Source organism: Plectropomus leopardus, chromosome 2 (genome assembly GCF_026936395.1).
Source record: "Plectropomus leopardus strain MGB_pleo_1.0 chromosome 2, ASM2693639v1, whole genome shotgun sequence".
Lineage (NCBI taxonomy): Eukaryota > Metazoa > Chordata > Actinopteri > Perciformes > Serranidae > Plectropomus > Plectropomus leopardus.
In genome coordinates, this window is record NC_142177.1 from 28,317,647 (window position 1) to 28,337,959 (window position 20,313).

The following is a 20,313-nucleotide window of genomic DNA, read 5'->3' on the forward strand; positions in this document are numbered from 1 at the left end:
ACATAATCCGAGTTATCAGACTTTTTAAATCAATGTTTCTTTGAAGCTAATGACACCTTGATAAAGCTCAGTAACAACAGTCAGACTGCAACCAATGATTGTTTTAACCATCGATTAGTCTGATGATTATTTTGTTTATCTGATTGTGTGTTATATAAAAAAAAGTTTTATTACAGCAGTCAAACTTTTTCTGTCTTACCCTCCTTCAGAAGTAAAAAAAAAGTTTACCACACTCACCCTACATTTTCTTTTTCATTTATCATTAACAATATTTGGGAAGAAACTCATTTTTGTAAAAAATCCATGTTAAAACTTAGTGTAACAAAGGTCAGCACGATAGCATCAGCAAAGTCTTGTTTGTTAATTTTTCTAACATTAATCATATTCATTGAACTCTGACACCCTCTTTTCCCTCTGGTCATGCACGCCCCACCAGCAGTGGCTCTATGCGCCCCCAGGAGGGCCAACCCCACAGTTTGAGCGCCACTGCTTCACAGGAGCCTAAGGTAATTGCCTGTTTTGTACAAACAACTGCACAAAAAAACAACAAGAATTTTCAGTTTACCATGATATTAGAAGGAAAAAACATCCAGTGCTCAAATTTGGTAAGTTAGAACCTGTTAATGTTTTTCACTTGACAACTCACTTAAATCATTCAATCGATTTACAAAATTGTTGATGACTCATTTCCTGGGAAAACTTTACAAGGAAACTTTTCCCCTCCTGCTACTAAATGTCAACAAACTAAATTACATTACACCTACAGTATGATGACAGCAGTAAAGTTTTTTACACATCATAATGTATTTCTGCATGTAAATCCTGCCTGCATTGTAAAAGCTATAAAATGACCGTGCAAAGTCACATACTGTGTAGTGCTAAACACAGCAGTGTGCTGCAGACCAAAAACCCAGTGCAAGCTTAACCACACTTCATATTTTTTAAGTTATTACTCTAAAAACCCTGTCAAGACTAGACTCGTGTAAAAATCATGTTACTTTCATTGTAAATGGATCTGCACTAGTGTAGTGCCTTTTCTATAGTCCTCCAACCACTCAAATCGCTTTTACACTACATGCTGCATTCGCCCAGTCACACACACATTCAGACTACTACTCAGTTACCATTCACATGTGCCCACACACTGATGGAACAGCCATCAGGATTAATATGGGGTTCACTGCCTAAGGACACTTGGACATGTGGACTGGAGAAGCAGGGGATCAAATGGTGGATGACCCACACTACCTGAGTCACATCAACCCATTCACCCTGAAGACCAATGGATCTCAACCAAGGGTCTTGGCGACCCCAAGGAGTCTCTTCTAGGGGGGTCTTCATGTGAAAAAAATAGTTTGGTTTACTATGTAGATCCATAAAAGTGACTATATTGATCATAGGTTTCACATCTTTCTGTTATCTCCCTAACTTGAGTTGAAAGAATTCTTGGGCCAGATGCATAACACTGTAGATTCTTGACTAAAACAGTGTGTACACACAAATGCGGAAATACACGTTCTTTTTTATCAGATTTATGAAGCAGTTGTCCGCCTGTTTGTGTTTTTATAAATCTTGGTACTGGGCGCACATGCACGACCCTCATTTCCAAAATCACAGTTTGCCATGAACATCTGTTTGTATATCGACTCTTGTGCCCCAGCACCACTCATTAGATCTTACTCTCATTCTCATCATATTACCAGCAGCTATCTCAGCTAAAATCTTGTGAACGCCTGGTCTGAAGACTGTTTGAGGTTTGACCATTCTTCATTTATAAACACAAGTTCGTGTGTGGGAAAAGGCATACTTTTTTTTTTTATGGAACGTTTATGCATCTGGCCCCTTGTCTTAATCATATCTAACATCCAAAATATTTCCAGATGGAGGTCCCTAAAGTGAAATCTTACCAAATGTGGTTTTGTGACCTACTGTGTATTGATTTAGGAGTCCCTAGCATGAAAAGGTTGCTGTGCTGCAGGTTTCCCAGGAGCTAAACTGAGTCATAATCAGAATATTGTGAGTGCTTGTTTCAGTTCATTGGCTTCTTAATGTCATGTTCACTATGAGATGGACTGATTATTAATGTTCACCGAGTCATTTGGATGATAAAGAGGATATCTGCTGTTTTATGTTTTAAACCATTTCCTACCCATAGGGACAAACCTTACTCAGTGAAATATGAGCTGAGCTTAACAAATGATTCTTTCCCAATTTCCATAAAACTATAGAACTACTCTGTGTTCTGATATACGCTTCATAGATTTTATCTTGACCGCTGAAACCACTACAAGCACTCCTGCAGAAAAAAAGACTATAGATAAACGTAAATTATCCCACAGTAGTGATGGATATCTCAATCTCTCTGCAAATACATCTTTCTGAATGAAACAATATCACAAAGGACAGGGAAAAATGTGGTATTTAATTGTTTGTGTGAACAGGCCCTTTGACAAAATCTGTTAAAATTGCAGAGTTGCCTAATTTCAACAGTAGTTTTTTTGTCTGTTTAAAAAAAAATCAGAATCCAGTATCAAACTATCCAAATTCATTTTTTTAAGGTTTAAATAACGTTAAGTGACAGGTTATAAATATTGAAGATACAGATATGAATGAATCTTATCAGTATAACAACTAAAAGTTAAATTGATGTCAAAGAACAAAAACAAAAACCTGAGATTTGGTAGATAAATCAAATTCAAATTCAAAATGAAACCCACAATCAAAACCCACCCAAGTCATCCTTGGCATATCACTGTACATGTCTTCCTCTTGTCAGGTGTCTGACACATTCAGTAGTTTGCATCATTTGCTTTCTACCTCATATTGTCTGTCACTTTAAATGTTTGTGTGATGTTTTCTCAGACAAGCGGACAAAGTAACTTCATGCAGAGGTGTGGACTCAAGTCACATGACTTGGATTCAAGTCAGACTCAAGTCAAAAATTTGCTTACTTTAGACTCGACTCGAAAATTTAGAAAAAGACTTGCAGCTCTAATTGGACTTGAGCCTTTTGACTTTAAAATATTTGGCACCTTTTCCCCAGGCCCAAAGATTAAAAAGTACGATATTTAAAATCTGTGCTGTGAATCTGGTTATTTCCCCTTCTTTTTATATTTATTTTCATTCATTCTAATGCTAAAATCTTTTTATATTTCATTTAGATATAAAACATAAAGCGTGGAACAACATAAAATATCATTTTAACCCTTTGAAACCTGAATTGACATCACTTTTCTTGTGCTGCACTTAGACGCCTTTCACAAGTATTTAAACCTTTGAACCCTCAGCAAATTGGTATGATTAATTTTGAAAAGAAAAAACCCAATGAGAAATTTGGCAAGAAATTCCCTGCAAATTGCAAGAAATTGGTAGATTTAGAAAATTATTAAAAATAAGCTAGAGAATAATGTCCAGAAAACTGTATTACAAAACTATATTATATCATATATTTATCATTATTGTATATTATATAAAAATATCATTATTTTTCTTTTCTTTTCTTTTCTTTGTGGTCTTTGCTGATTTTCTTGTACTTTTTACTTAATTCTTTTAAATTTTTGGTCATTTCCTATCAAGTTGCTCATTGGCTTTCTACCCAAAAAAAGGTTTAATGGTTTAAAGGAAAAATGGGCTTATAGAAAACTTGTTGCAAATTTGGAAAGAGAAAATCATAAACTTTTCTAACATCAGATGAGTTAAATACTTCAAGATAAGGAAAAAAAAAATATTTCTGTTGTGGTACTGGTTGATAGTGTTATAGGCTACAAAAGGAAAGCATTCATGTTTTTTTTGAAAAGTTAATATATTTTTACTCTACTTATTCCATTTGGTGAAGAGTGCATTATGACTTATTTAGAACTTGAAACTCAAAGTTTAGGACTTGGGACTTACTTTTGACTTGCAAAACAACTTGTCCCCACCTGTGTGACCAGACTTGAGGACTCCTTAGATTTCAAAAACAAGAATATTGGTGTATGTAACCTAATCATATGTATGATTATATACTAATCTTGGTTTTAAGATTTTGATAATGTTTCTCTGGTGCTCCTTGAGTGCAGTGGTGAAGCTTTTAACTACTTTATCCAGTTTCTGCAAAAGCGTTTCACATGACAAAGCCAGAAATAACACCTCCAACCCCAGCGTGTGCCTTAAAGGAAACTTTCTATAGAAGACAGATCAATAGTGTTATTCCATTTTGTCTTTATAAGTCTGTCTTACCTGTACACGTCACCTGTGCTGTCTTCTTTTAAAAAGCAAACATCTGGCTACTCTCCACAAGCCAAAAAGCCTTGCTTTAGATATATATAAAATACAATTTTACAATAAAAGAAAAACACAAGGGACAAATAGTGAATGAATGAATGAATACAGGTAAAAAAAAACAACAACAACCTATCTTTGAGGATTTTAAATCACGTGCAAGTGTAAGTGGTCTTTCACTTCCTGAACAAAGCATCTGTCTCACACAATGTCTCTCGGCAAGCTAACCACACTCATATCTGACGTCAGTCACAGCCAACATAAAAGCCTGCAGGCATAAGCAGAGCACTGGTCATAATGATTCCTCTGAGCCCTTCACTGGCACTTGTATGCGTATTGAGTATTTGGACTATAGGACTCGCTGCAGCCTGTGGTGACGGACAGGATGAGGTGGATGGGCGATGCTGTGACCTTTGTCCCCCAGGTGAAACACAGAATTAATCTATAAAATAATGAGATACACAGTGTTTTTGTTTTTTTTTACATAAATCTGTTTCATCTGATCATGTCTGTGAATGTTATTCATATTCTTGTGAATGACTAATTTAATTTGTCTCTTAATTTGAAGGTAAATTTATGACTGAGTTCTGCTCAAAGCAAAGGCAAACTGTGTGTAAACCCTGTAAAGAGGGTTACTTCTCGGACCACTATAACATGTTTGACAGATGTGAGAAATGTCGGTCATGCCAACACGGTAAGACTGAAATAATTTAGAAATTGTTTGACTTTAATGTTATGAAGATCTCAAGTGAAATATTGATTGAAGGGGATAAAAGAAACACTGTTATCACCTGAGAGTCCTGTGGTTTTAATTCTTGACTTTCTTCAGAATATGCTGAGAAATGTACACTGACCGCAAACGCAAACTGTTCGTGCCTCCCTGGTTTCCTGTGCTCCAACAATGTCTGCTCAAAGTGTGAGGAAAACAAATGTGTCAGCGGGGAGAAACTGATGAAAACAGGTGAGAGTGGACTTTTTTTTAGATCAAAGAAATCAGCTCTAAAATGAATTGCTGCTGACAAATATCTAGTCTGAGTATGTTAGGCCTTGTGTTTTGTGTATTTGTTTTTGGGTGTTAAGGTGCACAATGGAAAATAAACGTGTGTTAGATTAGTTAGTGATGTGCGAGAAATGAAGTTTGGATTAAAGCACTCAACCCATTTTTTTTTTACTTGATAAGTCTAATTAAAATCCATGTGATTTAGACTTGATACAGTGTTTAAAATTTTTTGTTTGATTTAATATTTCTGTTCACGTACACACAACTGGTGAAGTTTTCCCAAACTGTTGTCACATCTGTCATTCAAACACTACTTTGTGTGATGTGGTCTTCTGTGACTGCTGGTGAGTAAAAGTATAGCTGCTCTAAATGTCAGGAGAGCACAAAGAAACTTGCCAAAGTGTTTTGAAGCCACAGGAAATGCATAAACTGCTGATTTAGCATATGTTTCTGTTCTGTGATCACATGATAACCTCAATGATGATCTTTGGGAACATTTGATAAGGGGAAGATAAAACATAAAAAACAAGACTTTAAAACCAGTCATGTCTGCTGTGAATTAACATGAAGAAGAGTCTGCAGTGAAGCTAGCAGCTCTGTGAGGCTGCACTTCAGGCACAGCAGTGCTGTGAGTTAAGGCCCAGACACACTGAACCAACATCAAAGAACTAGCAGCGACAAAAGCAGACTCTTTTGTCACTTCATATCAGCTGTTTCTCTCTCAAGTTGCACTAGAACACACTGCAAAGACTACAACCGATGGCTAACCAGCACATATGTTCTGCACCTGAATGAGAGGAAAAAATGGCCATAGTCTTCAAAAGTCAAGCAAAAACTGCCATGACTAGTTAGCCAGTTAGCACATGAACAACACGATCCAATTTGGAAAGAATAAAGCATATTTACTGTGCAACAATACTGTGAACAATAACAAAAACCATCAGGACATGTTTCTGCCAAAGAGCTCAAGTACTAAAGAGGAACAATTTTACCTTATATAACAAGTTTGTTTCGACCACACTTATGAGTTTAAGCTGCTTGTTTACCTTCCTCACATCCGTTTCTCTACTAAACTAGCAGAGTGATTTCACTCACCGACAAGCCCTGAAGTCCCAGGCACTGTTCAACATGCTGAACTTTGTGGGAAAAAAGGTGACAATGGCTAACATGTACTAATAGTGCAGGACACATCACAGGGACAACTGACTTTCACCAACAGCGTGTCAGGGCCATAACGCGCCACGGTGTGAACCACAGGGGGGCTGGGGAGAGCTCGGAGCTTGTAAAAAGACATGAGCTCCCCTATAAACATGAGGGGAGGGGACATTTTCCCAACCAGTAAACACACAACAAGAAACACTTTGCACATTCTTCACTCCAGGGTCACCATCGCACCCACATAATAGTGGGCACATATTACACAAGAAGGCAGATGACAGAAAGACAAATATATATATATATATATCAAAGAAACAGGACAACACAAAAACAAACAAATATTAAGATACGCAGAGGTAGTGATCAGATTAAATATCTATCAATGATGTCCTATAGGCTGTCTGGCAGGCTCTGTTTTTGATTTAATGTTCATAGCTTTTTATATTTTAAGTGGTTTCTCTATTTGACCTACCCCTGTCTCATTTATGATAAACTATAGAATACAGTACATCACTTTTCAGAGTGTATACGGTGTCCTGCTGTAGTTTGCCACATTGTTTCTGTGCTGCTTGGTTTTGATGTCCATGTGGAGGTTTGATGTGGTCAACTGATTCTTATATGCAGACAAAAAGGGAGCATGCTGACATGCTTGCAGCTGTTAATGTTTCTTTTCTTTTTTTTAAAGATTATTTTTTGGGAATTTTCTCAGCTTTATTGTACAGGACAGGGGGGGAGAAAGAGGGGATGGCATGCAGCAAAGGGCCAAAGTTGGAACTGAACCTACGGCCGCAGCAAAGTAGTACATAGCCATTGTACATGGGGCGCCCGCTTCACCAGGTGCACGACTAGGCTCCCCAGCTATTAATGTTTCTTTGGGGCTCCCTAAAAAGCCATGGTAGAGTTGGCACATGGTAACATCCTGATGCTAAAAGCGTATATTGTTGCCATGTTCACCATCTTAGGTTAGCATGCCAACATTTGCTAACTAGCACAAAACATAAATGTCTACCCCACTGTGGTGAATGCAATACAAAATATCTTTAAGGGTCATTAAGATTCATCCTCTGGGCACTATGATCGAATCTGCAAACCTTTAGGGAAATCCACCTGAAAGTTGTTGAGATACTTTTTCAGTTTAGACCATATTTGGGAGAATATTACTTTAGAAATGCGAGTTAATTTTAGATTGCATATACATGTATTGATGTACTCACCTGTCTCTTTGTCTCTCTCTCTCTCTCTGTCTGTCTTTGCAGCCGGTCCCAGACGGCCAGATGGGCTGATAGAGTATTCATATCGGTGTGCGCCCTCAAGCCCTGATAATTCATATTTTGATAGAAAAGAAGGTACCTCCAGTAAGTGGCACAAAATAAATGCTTTTGCTTGATGACAACATATGTAGCTGAGCTGAACTAACTTAACTTTTACATGTAGTGTTTTCACCAGGGACGCACAGAGATGGCAGCGACTCCGTTCACTCGGTCCTCTACATCAGCTTTGTTTTGGTTTCTCTCACCCTCCTCGTGTTTCTGTCTTACGTCTGTATAAAGACCCTGAGGAAGCACAAAGCATGTAAGTCAACCTTGATGGAAACACATATAGTGATGGAGTTGGTATTGCATAAGTAGATTTTCCTTTTTTTTTTTACACAGATTAACAGAAAAAGACCCTTAAATGTTTGAGTGAAACAGATCTCGGCAGAGTAATATGTGTAGTCTCAGGTGATTGTAGTAGGTTAACATACACTTGCACATTAATTTGTAACTTTTGATCAGTCCGTATCATCATTAAATATACACTCTGAGGACAGAGGAACACAATAACTAACTCAATATGAAGTGATTGAAAAGCAGTCAGCAAACTCATACAAGAAAATTTCCAATACACTAGACATTCCTTGATGTGCAATTAAATTTTAAAAAATTAAGAAATGAAAAAGGGTGGCGTGACTTTGAAAGTGCCTTCGGCATGTTGCCTCAAAAATTGACAGTTTTGCTGATCTGGAAACTGCATATTTTTCCTTTTCTTCTTTTTAAAGTGAGAAGAAAAATGGGGGAAACAAACACATGGCTGCTATGACCAAGAGTGTCTGTAAGAATTTTGAAAAAGTCCATAAATTATTAATGTTTGTCTGCACTGCCCATTGTTTTTTCTATAATCAGATCTTCACTCAGGTCCATATATTATGTGTTCCTTTAACTCAAAATTTTAATACAAATTGTAAGAAAATGTACATTTAAAATTAAAATATGTTTTAGATAACAACAAATATCCAATGCCAACAGTAAAAATCTATATGTTATATATACACTTAAAAATAAGGAGCATCAGCAATTGAGGGGTGTCAATGAGGAACAATAATATATATGCTTTTAATACTTGAAATACAGATAAAATGGTGCATAAGTGTAGAAGTGTGGTGTAGTTCAGTGTGGGTGATGTGTATGGTAGTTAGAAAAGTATGACATGACCTCAGTAGGCATTTTATTGCACTGATTTGTAATCATTTTATTTATATTTATTGCATTTTCTCCAGATAAACAACCTACAGAGCTCTTAGCGCTCTCAAACATCGGCAGCGACTTTCACCTGTCGAAGGAGGAGAGTGGGCATGAGCTCAGGATGCAGGATGAAACTAAGAACAGCAACAGTTTGGACCTCCTGCAACTTGAAAAAGTTAGCACGTGCTACTGTTCAGCTGCCCTTGAGCAAGGAACTTAAGCCCTTTTTGCTCCAGTAGAGCTACTCAGTGGTGAACAGATACGTGTCCCCGTCTGAATGTGTGTAACTGTTAGTGTAGAATGTGAAGATAATAATGTTCATTGTTTGTTGTGTCTTAAAAATACTCAAGAAGGGCTGTGGTGCAACTGTAGAGATTAGGCTATTTTGTAACTTTTCTAAATGTTGTCGTCTGATAATGATAGTTAATAATTAACAGTAGGTGATGACTATGTAGTGTTGGTGGTCTTGTTGGGTGCTACAATAGAAGGAGTATTGGCTCAAAACTGTAATTTTATGGCATATCAGCTGCCACTGCCCATCGACAAAAATGAGGACAACTATGGTTAAATGCGATACTAAAGGACTGGCAAAGATGATCCTCAAAAACATAGACTGTATATAAAGATTTTTAACATCTGTAGAAACCTTTGTTTGCCTTGCGCCACATCTGGTGTGAACGCACTGTAAGAAATGTGGGTATTAAGCATATGTATTTAAGTCTGTTTTCTAGCAAAGTCAACACATAAATGTTGAGTACCCCAAAGCTTTACATTATAAATGTGAAGTATAAATTCCCAATATTAAGAAACTGCCAGATTCTAACTTGCATATGTTGGGCAATTTGTGTTATTTGCCAAATTTGCATTATCACATATGGACAGTCGTTCAGCAACTGCTTGGCCAATTTGGACACTATCTGGGTGGTTTTGAGGATGCTTTTCCGAATGTTGGTGACCCATACTATACATTTACAACATAAACTTTGGGGTATTCAACATTTCCGGGTTCACAATGGGACTCTATAGGCTGGCAAAAATGTTTACTCTCCTGACATGTTTGTATTTTGAATTAAAAACATAAAGTGAAAAAAATGTCCTGGTGGAGCAGATTTTTTTCGGAGTAAAATTAGATACTTTTTGTTCTTAAAATGTTTCCATTAATTAAAAAAAAAGAAATCCACACATGGTTCTGGTGGTATATAACCGGGTGTAGTTCCTCCATGTGTCAGCGGGGGCGCTGTGGGGCGCGCCCCGGCAGACTGGTCATATGACAGCTGCTGCCTGCGTCCCATTTCCCTTCCTCGCTGGAGAGACGCCACATCTGACAGGGAGGGAGAATCAGACACCACCACAGGGCACAGTGACTACCGACAAGATGCTGGCACTAATAAACCGGCTTTTGGACTGGTTCAAGTCTCTGTTTTGGAAGGAGGAGATGGAGCTGACGCTGGTCGGCCTCCAGTACTCGGGAAAAACAACATTTGTAAACGTGATCGCTGTAAGTCTTCAGCTGCTAGCCACCTTGCTACAGGGAGTGCTAACACTATTAGCGCTAATAATGGGATAAGAGTTAAGCTAACTAGGTCTGTGCTACACTGTCTGGCTTTTGGGTTCAAACAAAGTAAGGCTACTGTGTTTTGAGATCAGCATCCATAAAAACAAACCTCAAACTGAGTCAGGTGGTTGGACTTGTGTCAACAAGTCAGCTGAGCTAACTAGTTTCCTGCTGGTGGATCCTCCTTGTCGGCTAGTCGCTACTGTGTTGTTGTTTAGCATGCTAAACCCAAACACAGCATACACATATTAGCTTTGTTATGACTTAAATTTCATCACCTCCAAAGTGTGGGAGCATTTTTCGCGGAGTTCAAAGCTGTCAGCTACCAGGAAGTTAACAAACATGGTGATCACAACAACTGATCACACATAGGCGGTTTCAATTTTATGCAGGTTGCATCTAGATTTGCTTCACTCACAAGCCAGGAAAAAACAAACAATCTATTGAGTAGCTGGTCATTCAAGTTGACAAAACTTTATTCCCTGCCAATAAAGCATCTATCTATCTATCTATCTATCTATCTATCTATCTATCTATCTATCCTGTTAAATCTGACAAGTTGACTTAAAAAAATCTAGAAAATCGATTGCCTTGAAAATGTAAGTAAATATTCTTAATATAACTATTAGTCTTAATTTATGTTGACATTATAGTTAGTTAAGTTTCGTTAAAATTGATTTTGCAAAGTGTTGCAACTTAAAAACGACAAGTTTAATAAAATCAGTCTTTCCAAGTTTTAGCAACTTCAGTAAATCAAGTTTATTGTTTTATGTATTTGAATTCTGCTGGTTGCAAACTAGCCCGTCATATTTGTATTTTCTTAAACATCTTAACAGAATAGAACTGGCAGATCTCCTAACTTCATCATCAGCAAAATCCTCTGTGTCATGAACCAGTTAAGTCAGACTAGCTGTGTTTACTGAAGTTGCTAACACAGAACAAGGTAATTTCAGTTGTCATTTTAAGTTGCTACAACTTCACAAATTTAAGTAAATACAGCTAAAATTTAAGTAAACTTGGGGCTACTTCTAGCTCATCTGGTAGAGGGTGCGCCTCATTTTGATGAGGTTTCTGCAGCGACCCGTGTTCGAGTCCAGCCTGTGGCCCTTTGCTGTATGTCATTCCCCCTTCTCGCTCCCACCTTTCCTGTGCATCTCAGACTGCCCTACCAATAAAGAAGAAAATACCCCAAGAATAATCTTTAAAAAAAAAAAAGTAAACTTTATGATTAGATTAAACATAAATGAATTAGAGTAAACATAAATGATGATTAATTGATATATAATTACTTTACCTTTGAAAAAGGCAGTTGGTTTCCAACATTATTGTAAGTAAAAACTTGTCAGCTTTTACAGTCTATCTATCTATAAAAATACCTGTCTCAGTTATCGCTGTTGTTAATGTCTGAATGCAGGTGGCTGGTGGCATTGAAACTTAAAAGTAGCGTAAAACATAAATTGCAGATAATGCTTTTTGCTGCAACACGACATGACACATACTTGCAGCCGTTTCAGGTTAAAATTGTGATAAAGTTGCACACGCAGATTGTATCTTTTGCTGTGACCTCATGTGACTGAGGCTGCTGAGCATGTTTTTTTGCAAGCCATTGCTCTGGTGCAACTTCGCATAACTGTGCAGGGATTTCTCAAAAATGTCAGTTTCTTGTGGCAGCTTTTCATTGGCTAATCACTACAGAGAGACTGAGTTTCTAGCAGCCTGTTTTTCCTAAACCTGAGCTTAAGTTTCATGGTTTTCTTCTTGCTAATTTGTTTACGGTTGTGATGACATTTTGCAAGCATGCAGGTTTCTCTGATGACCAATCAAATTTGTCTTAAATTTGTCTAAAAAGCCTTTGTCCAGTTATTTAAATCTGTGTAGTTTCTGGGTTTTTTTTCTCACAAGTGAGTTTTGGAATTTTAGGTTTTCTTAAATGCATATTTCAAATCAGCGATTAACTGATTACTTAATAGAAGAATAACTACTGCAGCATTTGTAAAACAATTAATTATGTTTCTACATTCAATGGTTCCAGCTTCTCATTTTAGGATTTTCTGCTTTTCTGTATTTCATATCATTATAAACTGAATTTATTTATACTTTGGATTGTTATTTGAACAAAATAAGCCATCTAAAGGTGTAAACTTGCGCTTCAGGAAACTGTAGTTAGAAGGAAGACTTTGTCTTTAAAACAAAGTTTGCCGTTTGTCAAATTTGTCAGTTCAGTGCTTTTTGCATCAGATAACAGGGCTGGCATCTGAAGAGGAAGTCGGTTTGGGGTTGTAACATAACCCATATCTTTTCCTTGAACACTGATGAAAAAATGCAAAAATGCACCACTGGCCAGTGACACAATTCAGCGAATAAATGGTTGTTGAGGGGGTGGTTCCTTGTTCCTCAGTCATAAGACTGCTGCACCCATTTCCACTTAGCCTCATCAGGTGACTCCGGAGAGTCATGTGCTGTGAAATGTGTGCACAGCAGACGGTGCACGATTGCGGGTTAACAAAGCAAAGCAAGGAGAGGGAATATACACAGCTTGTGTTGTGAGTGTTGATGTTAAAGGGAAATGCCCCTTCAGTTTACAATAATGAGCACTCATGAAAAAAACAGAAAATGTGTAGACACACAGTTTGTTGTCATAGTTTTAAGAGTATATTTGTTTTTTTTACAAATACCAGCCCCTGCTTTTTACAGGTTTGGACTTACACATAAATGAGATTTTTTTTTTAGTTTGTTTTTTGTTTTATACTTTAATATAGATGCATAATACAGTTGAGTGATCAGTTAGACTTTGTTCTCTGACTGGACGGGAACCGGAGAGCCAGAGCCCCCACAGTAGCATATTGTCACATTACATAGGTCATAATCATTGTGATTTTGAACGTTTTACAATATTCTGAGAATTGAGATTACATATCACTATTTATTGCTTTTTTGAACTGCAAATTATGTCCCCCTTGGGGTGACTTCTAGCTCACCTGGTAGGGTGTGCCACCCGTATACGCTGAGTCCTTTGCAGTGGTCCAGGTTCAATTCTGACCCACGGCCCTTTGCTGCACGTCATCCAACATTTCTAATGGGATGTCCTATCAATGAAGACAAAAAAGCACGAAAAAAAATCTTAAAAGAAGTAATGTCCCCAGTTGGTTCATCTCACTTCAGTCACTTTTATTGTAACAAAATGTATCTTGTGGAATGAAAAAGCAATTTTATAATTTCTAAGGGAAAGAGTTTGAATTATATTTTCAAAATTAGTAATTTATTAAAAATATCAATATTTGGCTTCTGTGTATGGATAGAATATTGCTAAGCATAATGTTGCCATAATATACTGTAATTAGTTCAGGTAGTTTTCATAGTGGGTTTGTTTGTTTCAGTTTATTTTTTATTTTTCAAAAAATGTTTACTTTTAGTTTGATTATTACAGTATGTGGAGTATTTGTCAAAGGTAAGATGTAAAAAGTTCAGAAAAGGTATTAAAATAAAAATCAAAACACTTTTAAGGCAACTGACTCATGAAGTCACTTGCCCAACACCTCCTACTGCTTAGTCTGTTGGCAGATTTGACCAGATTGACAAAGATTAAAACTAAGACATTTCCTGTGCACATGATTTTTCTTTTTCAGTTAAATAAAATGTTTTTTTCACACCTAGTTTCTGTTTTAGTGAACGATAATAATATTGTCCATAAAACATGATTTACGCATTAGAGAGGCATTTTAAAATGTGTGAAGTGGCTTTATGCTGCTTTATTATACTGTGGGAATAGCTAATTAGTTGTGCGCATGTTGTATATATCCCCATCTTGTCCCACACATGTAGTGAATTGCCTTAATATTTTAACAAGTCCCACAGTTTTGTAAAACATGACATTTATTTTGTATTTCCTTTCAGTCAGGGCATTTCAGTGAAGACATGATCCCTACAGTCGGGTTCAATATGAGGAAGGTCACCAAAGGAAACGTCACCATCAAGGTAATTTAATCTTTCTGCGGTGTAACTTTAATTAGTGAAATGAAACGGCACATTGAAACAGCGATATTGTATTATGATATATTCTTTTACTCTGTAGATCTGGGATATAGGAGGGCAGCCGAGGTTCAGGAGCATGTGGGAGCGGTACTGTCGAGGAGTTAATGCAATCGTGTGAGTTTCTCAGTTTCAAATTTCAAAGTTTGTCTGAAAAACAATTGGAAGGAAATTTAACAAGCACTTGCCAGACATACTTTACATTTATGTAAAACACCTTTTACTAATTGTTTCGGCGTTGCTCTTTTTTTTTTTTTTTTAGGTACATGGTTGACGCAGCAGATCGAGAAAAGGTGGAGGCATCTAGAAACGAGCTTCATAATTTATTAGACAAACCTCAGTTGCAAGGAATTCCTGTAAGTTGATCTCCTGAAACCAGTTCATAAGATTTGTGTGATTTTTGCAGCAATTATGCAAAACTGTGTGTGGGTTGTGTCAATGACTTCTTGCTGCAGTTGCAGATTTTGAGTGTAATGTGTTTATTTTAGGTTTTGGTACTCGGTAACAAAAGGGATCTCCCCACTGCTCTAGATGAAAAACAGCTCATTGAGAAAATGTAAGTATGAAAAATGATCCCTAAATTATTTTATTGATCACAGCTGAATTCCCAGCTCTGTCATTTTTATGTACAATAGTGCAGTTTAGACTGTATCATGAAAATCACCCTATTTATTGTTGTTTAGGTCTTTTTTTAGGAAAAATAATGTGGGATTTAAAATCTGACTTTCCTCTACATATTAAAACTCTCACGTCAGTTTCACCAAGTGTATGCTCATGACAGGTTTAGAAGATCAAAATAATTTATTTTTTTGTTTAAAAAACAAGAGTGAAAAACTGGCATTTTGAAGGAAATGTCTCCCTCTGCTGTCAAGTTAGGGACATGCTGAGAGTTGTGCTCATACCCGAAACTGCCTTGTGATGATCAGTCAGAGTGCATACTTCTCATTTTTGTTTGCTCATGCTCGTTTTTCTCCTTCAAAGGAATTTGGCAGCTATTCAGGACAGAGAGATTTGCTGCTACTCCATTTCCTGCAAAGAGAAAGACAACATTGGTGAGTTGCCGTTAATGACTGTGATGTCATTTTGTGTTATCTCGACAGTGGACTTCCACCGGTGGAGTTTCCGTGCCCACAATTTTTTCTAAACAGTCAGTGTCCTCTTAATGTCCAACCCCCAAAAAAATCAAAATGAGAGAAGAGACAGTTGTGGTGGTTTTCTTCTTAAACTTAAAATCATTAACCACTAAATAGTATTTGTTTGTAATCGAACACTGAGACGTAAATGAAGGAAAATCCCCACTTCATTTGTACAAAAGTAGTTTAGTCAAGATGCAGGATTGTGCAATAAAAATCTTGAAATTCAATGGTTAAGATGCCACATAGACAATATTACTGGCTCCATTTTTAAAGCTCCTCCTAATGTCCCTGATTGGTCAGTAACAAAAATACTGGACTGGACTATGAATTATGATATGAGATTATGTGCCAGTGCAATTTCACCCAATGTAAAGACACGATTACAAATATTACAATACACAAGGAAACAACGTTCACTAACTGTAGCCATCAACACGATTCCAGTTACATCACCAAAGGGCATTCTTTTTCTTTGTTTATGGTTCCTTCTGACTCACACATTTCTTTGAACAGGTTTGCTCCAGTCTCCCTAATGTCTTTCACAATGAGCTTTTCTTGTATTTCAGTCTCAACATAACCCAGACATTGTTATGAATCACATGGTAGATATAAAAAACACATCTGTCAATGCTAGTAAATGCAAGAAATCTTTAAAACAAACATTCAATGGTGGCAAAATCAGTCTCCCATTCACTGTCTTTGGAGCAGCTCCTGACTTCATACTCTTTTCTCTTTAAGGGAGTAGCTCCTGTTCACAAATGTGACCTTTCTTACACCATGGAAATAATTATTGATATTGGAATTCTTAATTTAGATGATTTTCCCCTTAAAAAGAAATACTCCATGGATTTTACATATAAGCTTAATTAACTTGTCATGAGGATTTCTTTTTTTCCTTCGGTGGCTCAGGAGGAGCCTGGTGATTAAATGAAAGACACTATTGAGTTACATTATGGGTATTGAGGAATTTAGCATTTTTTGGGTCAGATATCTTGGCCTCAGCTGCTTTCAGGGTCTCGAATCCTTAAAAAGTAAAATTCATTCATTTAAAAATAAGGCCTTAATTAGTATTAAATTGACTTAAATTAATCTTAGAAAAGTCTTAAAAAATCGCATTGCATTGTAAAATCTCAAAATAATTTGCAACATCTATTTTTTTGTTGAATAATTTATAAAAATTCCTTTTCTTAAACTTTTCATTTTGGTCATTAGAAAATTGGTCTTAATTCGGAGTAGCATTTAAAAAGTATTAAAAAGTCTTAAATCTACGTTACCTTAGGCTATAGGAGCCCTGTGCTTTAGATTATTTTTTAATCTGTCTCTTATAAGTCTGACAACTTATCAAAGCACAATACTAAAACACGGCAGTGCCCCTGTAACCAGCATCGGCAAGTAATTTTCTGACTTTTTTTACACAAAGTTTCGCCTCTCAGGCTGCTGTTCATACAAACTGGGGCAGGATGCAGGCTGCAGATAGTGCAGCTTTGCATGTTTTGGGGGTTAAAAGAAAAAAATCAAGTGTTTCTTATAAAAAGACGCTTCAATGGACCATCAGTCAAAGATGAGGAAGAAAAGGAGTTCTCTTAATAAAGACTTATTATGAAGACGCAAATACGGCACTGTCAGGGCTCAATTAAGGAAACTAAACATGATCTTAAGTTTGTTGGTACATTAGAAATTTTTACTTGTGCTTGTTTAAGAGCATCTGGTTTCATTGTGTCAGTTTCAGTTCTGACACTGAACCTACTCCCTTCCCTAACTGGAAGTGTAAGTGAGGGGAATCACCATGGCAATAATAATGATTTTATCGCCATTTTAATGACGTCTGTGAAGCTAAATCTGTGCCAAAACTGTATACAATCATATTGGCATGCATGAAATTGGAATTTTTTGCCGATATTCGATATATGAGAACTCATTTGGCTGATAACCGATAGACATATCCACTTTGTTTCCCCACCTAATTTTATTGATTGTCAAGTCTCTCCTGCAGTGGAATTAACATATTATGCATACTCTTGTCATAATAGCCCACCAGCATGTAGAGACATAGTTTAACACAATGCTTTTCAGTGTATATAATACTCATTCATTGTTTAAAATAAAAAAAAAAATACTTCAACGTAGGTTTGACATTTTGTACATTTTTACTTTGTCAATTAAAAAAAAACATTTATCTGTAAAATCTGGAGAAATCAGCATGTGGGCTGATTTTGATATTTCATTTTAAAGCCAAAAACTGCCAACACTGATGACGTGCAGATATTATCATGCATCCCTTCAATCATATCTAGTGAATTAGAAATGCCTGAATCATAAACTGTTTCTTTGATTCCAGACATCACACTTCAGTGGCTCATCCAACACTCAAAATCCAGGAGGAGCTGAAAACGCGGGATTTATTTTCCAGCTGTGTTTGCCATGTTACTGTCATGTCACACTCTCATCACTCTGCCATGATGTAAAGTCGTATCACACATGCTGCTCTGTTCTGCTTGTGACACACAAGTTTGTTTTTTTTCCCCCCTTTTCACCTCGTGATTCTTTAACAAACCCTGAGAATGCACTCCTAAAAATGTAATTCTGATACCAAATTTAAGAAATATTATTGGCATTATTTTTCCTGTAAAGCTGTTTTTTAATTTGGAGTCAGAACCCTAATTTACAGATCTACAGTTTATCATTAAGGCATTATCCTGTTGATCATACCCAGCGGTTAATAACACTAATCTTGGGTATACATCAACAACACCCCTTTGAATGAGGGTTAAATCTGTCAAACAAGTCTCGCATAACAAGAAAAGCTCTTCCCTTGGTCAGATATGATACCAGATTGCTGATGTGGACGTACAGTTGTTCCCATTTCTGTCAAGCTCTGCTCTGTGATTGTCCTTGATGACTCGATCAGGTTTTCCTCCTTCAAAGACATGTCTGTCGTTAGAGAAAACATTTAAGCAAGTCAATTGATGCAGGTCTGTACAAATATCAAGCTAGTATGATTTTTACTGATGTGAGATGTGCGTGTATGAATATATGATTCTATTTAAAGTCTGAATGTACTAAAAGTAAAGCTGTACGGGGTTGTGTGGTTCATATTGGCCTCTGTTGGTAAGTAGCCTCAGTGGACTGATGTCGTCTGTGCTGCCTTCGAAGCTGAGAGAGTGGCAGAAATATAAAGTGCCTTGTGCAATGTCTCTCACCTCTGAAGCAAAGCAGCATGCAGGGTGTGCCTACCTGGGAAAAGTAAAATGACCACTTCAATATATCCAAGAAATAAAAAGGCATGCTTTTTAATTTAGACATTGTTCTGTTATTTGTACACAAGCTTTTAAACTCTGTCACTGTATGGATGAATAGCGAAAGGTGAACCTGTTTTAATTCAGTCATTGTAAGAAACTTTTTGTATTTTGAATTGATTCATGTGGTCAGTTTTACAGAGTTTGAGTTGGGGAAGAAAAAAGCTCATTCAAATACCTTTTCCACAAAGTCAAAGAGGATAACTACCGCTCAGGCTGAAGCTGGTTGGAGCTATGCAGGTCATTCTACAGCTGAGATCACCTATAACGCTGCATTCCCATGCTGCTCAGATGATCCCATGACTTCTGTGGGTTCATTGGCTCTTAAGTCACAATAGGCGGGTTTTCATTAAATCTAAAATTGCGCAAATTTAAACTGCGTATATAAAATACGCCTGATGGAAACATGTTGATTTCGGGGGACAAAAAAGTGTACACTCACATGAGGTGGTTCAAAAAAGCCACATTTCACAAAACTGCAATGGAAACACTTTTCTCGTTTTTATAGGTCACATGATGCTATGGTTACGCGCTTCTCTGTAGGAACTGGCTCCCATGGGCGTGATACAGCAGGCACTACAAGAGGTGTTAATGCACCGCGTAACTCTTCAGAAGTTGAGTGGATCATCTAGAAGTTTTAAATCCACAATTTCTCTGAAATCGTGGACTATCACCTTCCAGAAATCCCTAAGACGTACATACATACGCTTTCACGTATATGGGACTTGCCTTTTCATTACCACTAAAAACGCCTACATCACCTACATACCTGCCTAGCATGGAAAAAACATGGACGGTGTTGGAGTTGCAGCTGTATAAGCAATTCAAGGTATACCGTGCGATAAATATTGACTGTGGTTATACCGTTTACATCTGCTTATTAAAGTACTGAAAAAGAATGCAACTGTACAGAGAATCTTATTTTTATTTTGAAAAGGGATTTTTTTTACATATACTAAGAAAAAAATCCTTGGAAAGGTAATTGTAACTGGTAATATAGCTTTATACTGTGAAACCATGACATTTTCTGAGACGGTTATCGTACCATGAAAATGTCATACTGTTGTAACTCTAGACCCTACAAAAAAGATGAGCTGTATTTTATTGCTCAGAGCGTCAAACCTACCAGTGAAGATTCATGTTGCAAACCAAACATTTAATTTTAAATTAAAAAAAAAAAGTGGTACAGGATACAAATCCTCCACATCAGACTCTCCAACTACAACAAACAAACCATGCTGACATTTTTATGGAGAAATAGAAGTTTTATATTACAGTGATTTTGTCCCAGACTTGTTACTGCACCAGTATATCCCCCAAAACTGCTAAAAGTTAGCTTTACCTGACTAATACTAATAAGTTAAGTAAAACCCTATTT

The 20,313-nt window shown here is 36.9% G+C and overlaps 2 protein-coding genes and 1 long non-coding RNA gene across 7 annotated transcripts; 2 read left to right on the forward strand and 1 right to left on the reverse strand.

Annotated features, from left to right (window-relative positions):
• Positions 1-4,369: 4,369 nt before the first annotated feature.
• Positions 4,370-10,106, forward strand: LOC121950394 (tumor necrosis factor receptor superfamily member 5-like). 5 transcript variants are annotated; one of them, XM_042496406.2, is made up of 6 exons: positions 4,374-4,684; positions 4,829-4,954; positions 5,090-5,221; positions 7,675-7,764; positions 7,865-7,990; positions 8,955-10,049. In XM_042496406.2, the coding sequence occupies exons 1-6, from the start codon at positions 4,558-4,560 to the stop codon at positions 9,137-9,139; spliced, it is 786 nt and encodes a 261-aa protein (XP_042352340.1). In that variant the 5' UTR covers positions 4,374-4,557; the 3' UTR covers positions 9,140-10,049. The 5 variants fall into 5 exon arrangements, with proteins under 5 accessions (XP_087946029.1, XP_042352340.1, XP_042352324.1 ...); XM_042496390.2 differs by having other exon boundaries at positions 4,378-4,684; positions 7,853-7,990; positions 8,955-10,041; XM_042496397.2 differs by having other exon boundaries at positions 4,379-4,684; positions 7,675-7,773; positions 8,955-10,039.
• Positions 10,102-15,544, reverse strand: LOC148190230 (uncharacterized). Its single transcript, XR_015779376.1, has 3 exons — positions 15,406-15,544; positions 13,453-13,560; positions 10,102-10,240 (listed from the first exon to the last, which is right to left on the reverse strand). It is a non-coding gene; the product is annotated as an uncharacterized LOC148190230 (long non-coding RNA).
• Positions 10,205-18,937, forward strand: LOC121958279 (ARF like GTPase 8Ba). The gene is made up of 7 exons (XM_042507171.2): positions 10,205-10,417; positions 14,369-14,449; positions 14,547-14,620; positions 14,766-14,859; positions 14,992-15,059; positions 15,485-15,555; positions 17,978-18,937. The coding sequence occupies exons 1-7, from the start codon at positions 10,295-10,297 to the stop codon at positions 18,025-18,027; spliced, it is 561 nt and encodes a 186-aa protein (XP_042363105.1). The 5' UTR covers positions 10,205-10,294; the 3' UTR covers positions 18,028-18,937.
• The last annotated feature ends 1,376 nt before the right edge of the window (positions 18,938-20,313 follow it).

What these genes read in the sequence shown, in the direction of transcription:
- LOC121950394 (XM_042496383.2), top strand. Translation starts at nt 4,558, where the DNA reads ATGATTCCTCTGAGCCCTTCACTGGCACTTGTATGCGTATTGAGTATT. An exon ending in CTGTGACCTTTGTCCCCCAG is followed by an intron (nt 4,685 to 4,828) that starts GTGAAACACAGA and finishes CTTAATTTGAAG; the next exon opens with GTAAATTTATGACTGAGTTC. An exon ending in ATGTCGGTCATGCCAACACG is followed by an intron (nt 4,955 to 5,089) that starts GTAAGACTGAAA and finishes GACTTTCTTCAG; the next exon opens with AATATGCTGAGAAATGTACA.
- LOC121958279 (XM_042507171.2), top strand. Translation starts at nt 10,295, where the DNA reads ATGCTGGCACTAATAAACCGGCTTTTGGACTGGTTCAAGTCTCTGTTT. An exon ending in AAGGAAACGTCACCATCAAG is followed by an intron (nt 14,450 to 14,546) that starts GTAATTTAATCT and finishes TTTACTCTGTAG; the next exon opens with ATCTGGGATATAGGAGGGCA. An exon ending in CGAGGAGTTAATGCAATCGT is followed by an intron (nt 14,621 to 14,765) that starts GTGAGTTTCTCA and finishes TTTTTTTTTTAG; the next exon opens with GTACATGGTTGACGCAGCAG.